Consider the following 13,245-nt stretch of genomic DNA (forward strand, 5'->3'; position numbering starts at 1 on the left):
ACCAGTTTTGTCCCACCTGAGAAGTGAATCATTCTTTGGTCCAGAGTATCCACACTGTAGATGTTTCCCATCCATTAGTCACTTAGTAACTGTCTCTGTTATCAGATTGACTGCTCGATTGACTGCTCCGGTCTCACAGTCCTCGTGTTTAAGTAACCATTATTTTACTTATTAATGGCCCCAACAGTGATTTCGTTAAGTGAAAAAGTATGTATATATAGGGAAAAACATAGTACAGTATATATATGTAGGGTTTGGTACTATTTGCAGTATTATAAATAGTGGGAGTCTTGGAATGAATATCTTGCAGATGAGGGGGAAGTACTGTATTATTTAAATTCTCTTGTTTCCTACATTAACTCTGGTGTGAACCACATGAAGTGATTAGGGAGCCTGTTCTGGTAATCTCAGTCTGGCCCTATGTTTGTTTAGACCCTGAACTTCCAGAATCTTCCCCTCTAAGAATTCCTTTAGCCCCCTTGCAAGTGGTGAGAATTAAGGAAAGCCATTCTTCCCTAAGAGGCCAACCGTGAAGGGATTGACAGATGGGACTTCTCATTGAAGGTGGAGGGGCCTCTTAAATTTCTGGGCTTTGTTAAGGTTTAACTGGAGAAAGTGAGCTTTCTCCTCCTCGTATCTAAGGGAGGCCACAGTTTAGCTGAATAGGGCAAGTCCCTTTGGAGGCAATGGCCTGAGCAGGGTTGGCAGGAAGGGGCAGTTCTCTCCCCATCTGCTGAGGGCATCTACCTTGGCTTAGTCAGCTGGGACTCTTCAGATCACCTTCCCATGCTGCCAACCCCCCACCTCAGCCTGGTGCTGAAATTGTTGAGTTGCCTCCTGCCAGAAGTTGGGACATAGAGTAGAGTCCTAAGAAGATATTCGGGTCACTCTCTTTATAGGATTCCTTGAGAATCATTGCAGTTTGCATTGAAATAATGCCCCAAGCATGACAACTAGTACTTCTTCTAACAGTGTTGATGCTGTGTCCCTGTTGGTATTCTCCTGGGCCTAGACAGACATGGTATCAGAAGCGTCCTTAGTTCCTAGTGTGGTCTGGCCTTGATTAAAGTGTCAACAAATGTTGGGCAGGTTAGTGATGGCTCTTTTTTTTCCCCCCCAGAAAATAAAAAGCCAGGTAAAGGTTCCAAAGGCTGCAAGAAGGTAAGTTGGCCGCACCCTCAGGTAAGGTGTGCCCATTGTTGGGGTAAGCTAGGAACATGTTGCCTGCTCTAGAAGAGGCCCACAGATGTTGGGTGACTCTAGACAGTATCACATTGGACTCAGTGGATCTGGCTTTTCTTCCCTCTCTGGGTGACTGCAGTAGAGCATCAGCAGCATTTATTAAGTTTATAACACAGGCCACACACTACATGTTTTAGATGAAGAAACTGAGCCTTAGAGAGAAAATTCCTAGGTGCAAGGTAGTGCAGCTGGGACTTGAGTCTGTCTGAGTCCCAAGTCCCTATCATCTGTGGAGAGGAGAAAGGCCAGAACATAGTCTTTGGTTCCAGCTCATGGATCTCCTGGTCCTGCTATGAAAGGTGTTGGACAAGTAAGACTGGGGTCAGAGCAGTGGTTTTCAAATTTTAGCATGGTTAAAGTTCTCACACTTCAACCAGGGCGCCAGAATTACCTGGAGGGCTGCTTAAAATGCAGATTGCTGGGCCCTACCCCTGGGTTTCTGATTTAGTGGGTTTGTCATGACAGCCAAGAATTTGTATTTTCAACAAGTTCCCAGGTATTGTTGGTTCTAATCCAAGGACCACACTTTGAGAACTACTTACCTTTTCCCTTGGCCTTGGGAAACCTTCCCTGTTGCAACCCCCTATTTCCTGGGATTCTTCAGTAAGTCCCTGCCTGGCTAGGGGAGGGATGGTGTCTGTCTGGCCAGATGGGCATACCGCTGGGGCAGAGCACTTCTTTTTGCTTGTCCTTTTTCTTCCTTTCCCCCAACAACTACACTTCTGAGAAGCTTTAATGCCCCTGCCCCAGGAAAGGTGATTTCTGTGGCTTCATTAGCTCTGTTTGATTTTTTTTTCCCTATTGTGTGGTGACCATCCGACAAAGCAGCATGGGAAGAAAACAGCCTCCAAGGTGGCCTCTGTTCCCCAGTTTGTTCACTCCGATGATCGTGCTGTCTGGGAGGCTGGATTAAAGAAGAAGAGGGTAAGCCCTTTACCATGGGAGAGAGAGAGAGGGCTTGGCTTGACTGCCAGATCCATAGGAGGGGAAAATGGAAAAGCAAAGGCCAGAATGGTTAGGGTTATTGGGGCTGTTGTGGAAGGGGGAACAGAGGGTGTTGTTTTGATACTTGATTTAGTATCTGTATTTGCACACCTTCCAGTCCATTGCTGCTTGGCCTGTGTTCCCTCGGCTCCACTGAAATGCCTCCCTCCCCCAGCCTCATCAGAGTATTCCCTTACATCAGACTTATGGATAGTTTTCATTTCATCTGATCCGAATTCTCTGCATTTGAAAGATGCTTTCCTCGAAACACTCTCACTTGGACTTTCTTGTCATCTCACTCTCCTAGATGTCCTTTTTCCTCTCTTTCAACCTCTCTCTGCTCTCTAAATGGTGGGGCAACCCACAACTTTGTTATCTTTCCCCTCTGGTCTTTAGGGATTCCCTCTGCCAGGAATACATTCTTGCTCAGCTTCCCATACCCCGCTTTCCCTTCCTGCAGCTCTGTCTTTTTCTTTTTCTCAAACCCCCTATCTCTTGCTATCATATCTGCTTTGTCCCTATATCCTTACCCCTCCACCTCTGCCATGCCTCACTGTTTCCTCCTTCTGTCACCTGCTATTACACTCAGTCTCCCAACCCTCCCTTAGGCTGCAGACCTAGTCAGCTGCTGTGTGTTCACTTGTTAGGTTGAGGAGATGAGGGAAAAGCAGCAGGCTGCCCGGGAGCAGGAGAGACACAGACGCAGGACCCTTGAGAGCTACTGTCAGGATGTCCTGCGACGTCAGGAGGAGTTTGAGAGCAAGGTAAGAGAGCAGTCTTTGCCCCTGGGCAGGACTGGCGTGGGTTTGGTCAAGAGCATCTTTCCCTGTTGGTCTATGAAAAGGAAAGCAAAAGGGTGTGTGAGGTGGTTGGGAGGGAAGTAGGGAATCGATGCAGAGAGGATGGGAAAACAGTGAGGATGGAGGGAGGGAAGGAGGGTGAGAGGGAGGTAAAGGGCTATTTTGAGCCTTTTGTGTGGCTGAACAACCCTGGATAGGTCCTTTCTCCCAAGCTGGATCCCACATATGGGTGAGTGAGGGGCGGTTGGGAATGGCGGTAGGGAGATGTAGGATTAGGGGAAGGGGGAGAGAGGAAAGGGACTGAGGATGAGAGAGGAATATATACTTGAGGGAGATGTCCTGTCCCTTCTAGGGCTTCTTTACTGCCTTTTTGGCACATATTCTTGTGTCACAGAATATGCATTTTCCAAGTCATTGTCCCTTTTCTAACATAAAGTACATATTTTTCCTTCCCCATCCCATGTCCGCTATAGCTTGTTTTTCTCACACCTTCCTCTCATATTCCTCACTACACACCCATGTGCACACTCACGCCTCTGTCCGGTGCTTGAACACCACTTACACATAGACACCATGTGGGTCTCTCTCTTCTTGTAGTTTCCAGCTTTGTTGACTGGTCAAAGCTACTCTTCTGAGTCAAAGCTAGGACTCACATGGCTGGCTCCCCAGGCTCATGTTTCTTAAGCCTTGGCTCTCACTGTCTATTTCTGTCCCCCTTGCTCCGAGCCCGGACCATTCTGTCTCTCTCTTTTTTTTTTTCCTTTAGGAGGAAGTTTTGCAGGAATTAAATATGTTTCCTCAGCTGGATGATGAGGCCACAAGGAAGGCTTATTATAAGGAGTTCCGTAAGGTATGGGGACCCATTTTTTAAAAAAAGATTTTATTTATTTATTTTTAGAGAGAGGGGAAGGGCAGGGGAGAGGGATAGAAGCATCAGTGTGTGGTTGCCTCTTACGTGCTCCTAAATGGGGACCTGGCCTGCAACCCAGGCATGTGCTCTAGACTGGGAATTGAACTGATGACCCTTTGATTTAGAGGCTGGCACTCAGTTCACTGAGCCACACTGGCCAGGGCTATCCCCAATCATGTTTCATGGCTCCAGTTACAAAAATAATTTTTTTATGAAAATGGCAAAACACATCAAAGTTATTCCTTATTCTACACAATAGCACCAGTAGGATGATCAAAAGTTGTTAAAAACCATTACAATGGCACTATTGAAATGCAGTTCGTCCGACCTCTTGTTATCCCTAAAAATGATTTATTATGGAATAAAACAAAGATTTTTAAAATCTCTGGAGGGAGGGTTGATCTTTTATTGCCATTTCCCCCCTGCAATCTCTTAGATGAGGGGGAAGGTGTGAGAAATGTGCTTCTGCCCCTGGCTGTCACTGCTTATGAGTTCAGAGAAAGGCTGAGGAATCAGGGTCATACTTCTAATCTGGGGGACTGTGTCTGTGGAAGTCTGGAGGGTACATTTCTGGGGGGCCTTACCTAAACCTCCCCCTTTAGTCCCCTCACATAGGGAAGAGATAGCAAGAAGCCATTCTTGCCTATATAATATATGTCAGCTTATAACCCAACCCATCCCCCCTTCCTGAGCTTCCAGGAGGGTTCTGTTGCAGTTAGTGGGAAGGATTTAGCTAAGGTTGGCCCTGCCTTTCGGTCTATGGGAAGAAATAGCCCTGAATGTGAGGATAAGGTCATCCCTGCGGAAATCATCATTAGTGTGGAAAATACTCAATGGGCCCCCAACAGTGAATCCCAGCCCTTTATATTGGGTCCAGGGGAACATGCTGGGTAAAAGTCAAGCATGATAGACATCATTTCCTCTTCTGCCCTAGAAAAAAACATCCTGGACCTTTAATATGTCCCTTAGCTACACGTCTACTATTGTACACTCCTGGAAGCAAGTTGCCACAGATGTTTTTTAAAAAGTCTTCCAGTAACTGTCTCAGGTGACTTGTGACTTTCAGCCTTAACCTGAGTGTTGGAGAGCTGTTGGCACTATGGTTTTGGTATATTAGCCATTTATTGAGTGGTAAACCCAGGAGGGGGCAAAAAGCCATTTTTTTCCTACTTCAAGCTTCAGAGATTTGGAAGACAAAATGAGCATTGTGTTTGGCCACTCTAAGCAGCTAAGTTGAATTGTGCACAAGAAGGTGGCTCCTGGGGCTCCCCTTGCCAGGCGGGCATCAGGTCGTTCTGGTGAGGTACATGGTGTGACCCCACACAGCTGAGCTGAGAAAGGGCAAAGCCTGGGATGCATCTTCTGGGTTCTGGTTCTGCTCCATACACCCCAGTGCCCCAGAGTGCCTGCGGGAAAGGAAAAGTAGTCTTTCAGGGGTGTAAAGAGGTGTCAGGTGACAGGTATACTCCAGGACTTCCTGAGTAGCTTCTGGTGGGCACCATGGCCCATGTGGGACATGTCTGTGTAGTGTACAGGGAAGCTGAAGATTCTTTCTAGCTCAGTGTACCACAGAACATCTTCTTTGCCATTCAGCACAACAGGGAAAAGTTGTTTTTTCCCCTGTATGATCGAGTTTGACTTGGTGGTTATTGTCTGTACTTTCTTTTTTTTTTTTAAAGATTTTATTTAGTTTTAGAGAGAAAGGGAGGGAGAAAGAGAGGGAGAGAAACATCAATGTGTGGTTGCCTCTCATGTGGCCCCTACTGGGGACCTGGCCTGAAACCCAGGCACGTGCCCTGACCGGGAATTGAACAGGCAACCCTTTGGTTCACAGTCTATGCTCAATCCACTGAGCTACACCTGCCAGGGCTGTCTGCACTTTGTTTAACTTTGCTGTCCTCTTGAACTTGAAGCAGTCCTGCAGCTGGAGTTTATCATTCTTTGATGCTATCAAGGGCCTGTTCATCCAAGGCAGGTTGCCCCAGAAATATCAGGCCCAGTGAGCAGCAGACACTTTGATGGTATCAGTCATCACTGGATTACACTCCAGAAGCCAAGAGGTATCCCTCTTGTTGCCAGCCTTCATGGCTGCCACATTCTCGAACATCCAGAAGAAGGTCCTCACCGTCCTTGGGGCATGAGTAATTCAGGAGGTGGTAGAACTCAAAGAAAGGTCAGCCTTTGCCCTCATACAGGCTTTTCCTGGCAGGGTTCACATTTGAGAGATCATTACATAGGCTTCCACCAATCACCAAGCCAAAGCAGCCCCATTCTTCATCATTTTTCTTTGTGATGTTGCTGACGTCATTCACATTTGATAGTGCCTTTGTGCTTAACAGTGCCAATGGCAATGGATTCTTCACATATTTCAGAGGTGACATACTTCTCTACTTTGATGTCCAGTTCTCTGAGGACCAAGTAGCATCTGGCAGTTCCATCAAACAGGGACGAGACTCGAATGGGCTGCCTTCGGGCTACATGAATCACAGGGTATAACCTGGGGCTTCATATTTGAGACCTGTGTCACTGGTGAAGAAGGACTGCAGGTGCACATTCCTGTCCCTCCTGCGCTTCAAGGCCATGTGACAGTGCTGAGGGAGGCATATGTAGCAACCCCAGGGCTCCTGCAGCTTGGCGTGTGCTGCTGTGCCTATGCCCCCCGGTACCTCCAGGCACTCCACAAAGAAGTACTGGCAGCAGCTTATGTTGCCCTCACAGCACACACGGTGCAGTAGGACTGGTAGCCGTCATCATCATTCATGTAGAGCAGCTCAAGAAACCAGTCCCGGCATGTCTGGCAGAGCCCACCCTCAAAAAGGTGGAAGGACACAGGTTTTTTTTTTTTGTTTTTTTTTTTAACCACAGGACAAACAACTGTCTTCCAGACTATTTGTATTTGTTGACAATGTCCAAAGCCATTTGCTCTCAACTCTGGTCTTCTTCTCCTCATTCTCTGCCATTGTTGTAGCAATTTGTCTTGAGGTGCTTGGATGGGAGGCAGTAGTCAGGGGAATTTGACCAAGTAGTCAGGTGTGCATCTTTGAGCCTTGTTCTTGTATTTCCTTGATTCTCAGTCCCCATTGCCTGCATGATGCACCTTCAACTTACTAACCTCTGGTTGCTTGTTGTTAGGTTTGAGGCCCTCGATCCTGATGAATTTGAAGCCCCCATAGCCCTACTCCAGTGTGGGCTTCAGCTATCCCTCCAATGCATTTCTGGGGCTGTTGGGGAAGGTCTTGCCAGCCCACACCCTGGATTTCTCCAGAGCATGGTATATGGCCTTCCTATAAGAGACCAGCTTATTGAAAGTTGCCAGATCAGAGTGCTGGCTGAATAGCCCCAAGGCCACCAGCTCATCTGTGGAGAAGTTGGAGACCTTGCCATCACCAAACCGCTAGACCCACTGCATGCCATTCATGGCCTGGTGCTTGGGGGGCGGGTAGACTTGGAGGACACCACTATGGCAGGACACCAGGAGAAGCCCTTGATCTTTCCCCACATGAGGTCCCCTATTCCAGACTCCTTCCCACCCTGATACTCTGTGCCATCTGTATCTTTGTCCTCTATATCCACCTGTGGGAAGTCTAAGTTCTCCCGTTGGCTATCCTGAGCCAGGTGGGTGTAAGGGGTACTGCTGCTCTGGGGCACTACACTGTCATCTGTGAGGTCAATGGTGACGTAGGGGCTGTCCAGGGGATACCCATCATGCACCTACTGAGGAAGCTGCCTGCCACCTCAGGGACCTGGTAAGTATTCCAACAGGGAGTCTTCCACGTGATGTGATTGCAGCCCTGCCAGCCTCTGATGGAATGTAGGGAGAGGCTGTGCTTCTCTGGGCTAGAGGAACTGATGTTACTTGGAGTTCAGACACCTGGGCTTTCAGACTGAGTCCTGGTTTCATGAAGAGTTTTGGCATCACTCGCATGGCGGAGCAATCTCCATCACCCATGGGATCCTGAGTATAACTTAGTAGGCTGGAGACCTTCCTCTTGGACAGTTGTGAACTTGATTTGTGGTGTCTCATCTCTGGGGTACTGACAGCCTCCAGGATTGGGTGTGAGGGTATGTCCTTGGAGTTGGAAGACTGGTCCTTGCAGCCCTCATTGGTGATGATGGAGTCCTCCCTCCTGCTGGTGTCCTCCTCTGTTGAGTTGTTTGGTGTCTCCTCCCTTCATTATTTCCTGCCAAGAGCCTGACTCGGGCATGGCTCCCATGGAGCCGTGGTCCTGACAGCCTGGCACGAGGCCAGTGGGAGGCTATGCACAGTGTTTGGCTTATGAATCTCCAGTGGTCACCTTTGACTTGGGCCACTTAACCCCTGCGCTGCTGGCCGGGCATGGCCACTCCCTTGTCAGCCTGCCAGTGGACTGGTGGTGTAGGTCAGGGGTGCTTGGAGTGTTGTCCCTGTAGGCATGGCCGGTGGGGTGGGGGGCAGCTATTGCAAAAAAGTAGCGCGGGACAGACAAGGCAGAGGGAGAGGGTTGGACACCCATTTCTTAAGGTCTTTTAAGAAACGCACCAATCTAGTTTCATCTCCATTTCTATTTCTGCAGACTGAGATGTAAACCTTTTCTTTCATGGGCCCGTGTGATTGTTACCCAGTCCTTTCTCTGCCTTCATCTCTCATCCTCTGGCCTGCAGGTGGTGGAATACTCTGATGTGATTTTGGAAGTTCTGGATGCCAGGGACCCATTAGGCTGTCGCTGTTTCCAGATGGAGGAGGCTGTCCTGCGGGCAGAAGGCAACAAGAAGCTGGTCCTGGTCTTGAACAAAATTGGTGGGTATTGAGAAGGAGTAGGTAAGGCAGGGCAGGGGCCACGTGTTCTTGAAAGATTAGCTCAGACCAGATCCTGAGACCCAGCAATTCAGTGGTATGCTTAAGAGTTGTGCAAGGTAGGAATTTTCATTCCAGTTTTTAAAGGCAGCTATCTGGGACTTGAAATCATTTGTCTAAAGACACACATAGAGTGTAGCAGAAGTGGGGAATGGAGTCCAAGCCTGTGTGCCTTTGATTTACCCCTTCTTGCCATTTTGAGCCAAATCTAACTGGCCAACCCTGTAGAGTTTCTGTCCTCTCAAAGCTGGAACCCCAGTACTAGGGGATGGGGTCAGGAGTCATTCAGGTCTGGGTCCGATCCCAGTTGTGCAATATTTTTTTGAAATTAAAAAAAAATATATTGTTGACACTATTACAGATGTCCCCCAATTCACCTCTTTTCCCACCACCAAGCCCCCCACTACAATTTTTAAAAATATATTTTATTGATTATGCTATTATAGTTGTCCCATTTCCCTTGCTCACTCCTCTCCCACCCATATTCTACCTTCCCCGCCCCCCACTGTAGTTCATGTCCATGTGTCATACTTATAAGTTCTTTGGCTTCTACATTTTCTGTACTGTTCTTACCCTCCCCTTTCTATTTTCTACCTACCATCTATGCTACTTATTCTCTGTACCATTTTCCCCCCTCTTCCCCTCCCACTCCCCTGTTGCTAACCCTCCATGTGATCTCCATTTCTGACATTCTGTTCCTGTTCTAGTTGTTGGCTTAGTTTGCATTTGTTTTTGTTTTAGGCGTGGTTGTTAATCATTGTGAGTTTTCTGTCATTTTACTGTTCATATTTTTTATTTTCTTTTTCTTAGATAAGTCCCTTTAACATTTAATATAATAAGGGCTTGATGATGATGAACTCCTTGAATTTGACCTTATTTGGGAAGCACTTTATCTGCCCTTCCATTCTAAATGAAAGCTTTGCTGGATAGATCAATCTTGGGTGTAGGTCTTTGGATTTCATGACTTGGAATACCTCTTTCCAGCCCCTACTAGTCTGTAAGGTTTCTTTTGAGAAATCCGCTGACAGTCTGATGGGAACTCCTTTGTAGGTGACTGTCCCCTTATCTCTTGCTGCTTCTAGGATTCTCTCCTTCATTTTAATCTTGGCTAATGTAATGATGATGTTCCTTGGTGTGTTCCTTCTTGGGTCCAACTTCTTTGGGACTCTCTGAGCTTCCTGGATTTCCTGGAAGTCTATTTCCTTTGCCAGATTGGGGAAATTCTCCTTTATTATTTGTTCAAATAAGTTTTTCACTGGTGGCTGTTTCTCTTCCCTTTCTGGTACCCCTATAATTTGATGTTGGAAGGTTTAAAGATGTCCTGTTTAAGCCTCTCCTCATTTTTTTGCATTTTTGGTTTTTCTTTCTTTTCTAATTGGATGTTTCTTACTTCTGGTCCACACCGGTGATTTAAGTTCCAGTTTCCTTCTCATCACTATTGGTTCCCTGTGCATTTTCCTTCATTTCACTTAGTGTAGCCTTCATTTTTTAATCTATTTTGTGACCAAATTCAGTGAATTCTGTGAGCATCCTGATTACCAGTGGTTTTTTAAAAAAAAAATTTTATTTATTTATTTTTAGAGAGAGGGGAAGGGAAGGAGAAAGAATTGGAGAGAAACATCAAAGTGTGGTTGCCTCCCATGTGTCCCCCACTGGGGACCTGGCCTGCAATCCAGGCATGTGCCCTGACTGGGAATCGAACCAGCGACCCTTTGCTTCACAGGCCCGCGCTCAATCCACTTAGCTACACCAGCAAGGGCTGATTACCTGTGTTTTGAACTGTACATCTGACAAATTAGCTATCTCTTCATCCTTTAGTTGTATTTTTTCTGGAGCTTTGATCTGTTCTTTCATTTGGGCCATTTTTTTTTTTGTTTTGATGCACCTGGTACGTAGTGAGGGGCGGAGCCTTAGGTGTTCACCAGGGTAGGGCAACCACAGGGCTGTGTTGTGACTCAGTATGTGGGGGAGGTGTTCGAGAGGGAACAGTGGCTCTTACTCTACTCTCTGCCTGATTTCAGTCACTTCCTCCACTACCCACAAGCAAATTGGGCCCTTCTGGTGCTGATTCCTGGTTGGGTGGGCTTGTATACATTCTAGGACTCTGTAGGTCTCTTGAGCAAACTCTCCTGTGAGGCTGGGAGTTTCTCCCACTGCCTCAACCCCCACAGGTGTTTGCAGTTAGTGGTTTGCAGCTTTATTTCCCCATGCTGGGGTCCTGGGTTGCACAGTCCATCCTGCTCTCTAGTTGTTTCTCTGTGCATGAATGTGGGACCACCCAGTCCACAATCTATTGCCTCACTGGGTCTGTTGCTGCTGCCTTGCTGGCCAACTGCAGCCTTGTGGGCCGTGTTCCATAATCCACTGCCTCCCTTGGTCTGCCAGACACCGCCTTGCCAAAAGTCCTCTGCCTGGCTGTCTGTCTCCGCTCCTCCTACCAATTTGGTTGAATGTCTTCTTTAATTCCTTGGTTGTTGGACTTCCATACAGTTCGATTCTCTATCAGTCCTGGTTGTTTTTGTTTTTAAATTGTCCTTCTTTTGGTTGTGTGATGAGGCACATTGTGTCTACCTACACCTCTGTCTTCCAGATTTTTAATAAAAATTTTGATATGAACATGTTCCAAGTGCATGAATAAATGGCCACATAATATTAGATGGATTGGTGTAGCAGTGTTTAGTGAACTAATTTTATATTGATAAGTATTTAGCCACATTTTCTTGTACATTTTCTCACTCATATGATAAGCATCATAGGAATAAAACCTAGAAATGAGGTTGCTGAATGGGTGTTCCTCTTTTAATAGTTACATTATACAACCTGCTCTCTAGAAGAATTGTATGAATTTACCTTTCCAGAATGTGAATACCCATTTTCTTTTTTCTATCATTTTTTTATTAATGTTCAAATACAGTTGTCTCCATTTTCCCACCACTACTTTCCCGCTCCCCACCCACTCCCACTTTCAGTTCTACCCACCTTCAGCTTTGTCCATGGGTCCTGTATACATGTTCTTTGACAACCCTTTCCCTTCTTTCCCCATTATTTCCCTCCCTCCTCCCCTCTGGTTACTATAACATTGTTCTTAATTTCATTGTCTCTGGTTATATTTTACTTGTTTTTTTGTTGTTAATTAGGTTTGACTTAAAGGTGAGATCATATGGTATTTGTCTTTTACCGCCTAGCTTACTTCCCTTAGCATAACGCTCTCCAGTTCCATCCATGCTGTCACAAAGGGTGGGAGTTCCTTATTTCTTTCTGTTGTATAATATTCCATTGTGTAAATGTACCACAGTTTTTCGATCCACTCATTTACTGATGGGCACCTAGGTTGTGCCCAGCTCTTGGCTATTGTAAATTGTGCTGCTATGAACATTGGGGTGCATAAGTTCTTTTGGATTGGTGTTTCAGGATTCTTAGGGTATAATCCCAGCAGTGGAATTGCTGGGTGAAAAGGCAATTCCATTTTTAGTTTTTTGAGGAAATTCTGTACTGTTTTCCACAGTAGCTGCCCCAGTCTGCATTCCCACCAACAATTCACTAGGATTCCCTTTTCTCCACAACCTTGTTGACACTGATTGTTTGTTGCTTTGTTTATGATGGCCATTCTAACCAGTGTGAAGTGGTATCTTATTATGGTTTTAATTATCATTTCTCTGTTGGCTAGTGATGCTGAGCATCCATTCATATGTCTCTGGGCCCTCTGGTTGTCCTCCTTGGAGAAGTGTCTGTTCAGGTCCTTTGCCCATCTTTTTAATTTGATTGTCTTTGTGATGTGGAATCATGTGAGTTCTTTTTATATTTTGGAGCTCAGACCTTGTCAGAAGTAACATTGGCAAATATATTTTCCCATACAGTTAGTTCCCTTTTCATTTTGCTAATGTTTTCTTTAGCTGTGCGAAAGCTTTTTATTTTGATGAAGTCCCATTTTTTTATTCTTTCCTTCATGTCCCTTACTCTAGGGAACATATTGGTTAAAATATTGCTGCATGGAATATATGAGATTTTCCTGCATATGTTCTCCTCTAGGACTTTATGGTGTCATGATTTATATTTAAGTCTTTTATCCATCTTGAGTTTATTTTTGTGTGTGGTGTAAGTTGGTGGTTGAGTTTCCTTTTTTGCATGTAGCTGTCCAGATCTCCCAACAGCATTTGTTGAAGGTTCTATTTTTACTCCATTTTATGCTTCTGCATCCTTTGTTGAATATTAACTGACCATAGAGACTTGGGTTTATTTCTGGGCTCTCTGTTCAGTTCCATTGGTCTATGTGTCTGTTCTTATGCCAGTAGCAGACTGTTTTGATTACAGTGGCCTTGTAATACAGTTTGATATCAGGTATTGTGATCCTTCCTACTTTGTTCTTCTTTCTCAAAATTGCTGCAGCTATTCGGGTTCTTTATGGTTCCATATACATTTTTGAAATGTTTGTTCTATATCTGTAAAATATGTCATTGGTATTTTAATACTGATTG

General features: G+C 45.7%; 1 protein-coding gene and 1 pseudogene across 2 annotated transcripts in view; one reads left to right on the plus strand and one right to left on the minus strand.

The window, feature by feature from the left end:
- GNL3L (G protein nucleolar 3 like) overlaps positions 1-13,245 on the plus strand; it is a 52,974-nt gene that overhangs the window by 15,012 nt on the left and 24,717 nt on the right. For both annotated transcript variants that reach the window (XM_037153721.2, XM_037153722.2), the window contains exons 3-7: positions 1,121-1,161; positions 2,071-2,166; positions 2,874-2,990; positions 3,793-3,876; positions 8,578-8,713. In XM_037153721.2, the coding sequence (XP_037009616.2) occupies positions 1,121-1,161; positions 2,071-2,166; positions 2,874-2,990; positions 3,793-3,876; positions 8,578-8,713 (474 nt within the window). The remainder of the gene's footprint in view (positions 1-1,120; positions 1,162-2,070; positions 2,167-2,873; positions 2,991-3,792; positions 3,877-8,577; positions 8,714-13,245) is intronic.
- On the minus strand, positions 4,369-8,111 carry LOC128627781 (DNA (cytosine-5)-methyltransferase 3B-like; annotated as a pseudogene).

This window comes from Artibeus jamaicensis, unplaced genomic scaffold, assembly GCF_021234435.1.
Source record: "Artibeus jamaicensis isolate MK-2021 breed Jamaican fruit bat unplaced genomic scaffold, CSHL_Jam_final contig_1410, whole genome shotgun sequence".
NCBI classification, from domain to species: Eukaryota; Metazoa; Chordata; class Mammalia; order Chiroptera; family Phyllostomidae; genus Artibeus; species Artibeus jamaicensis.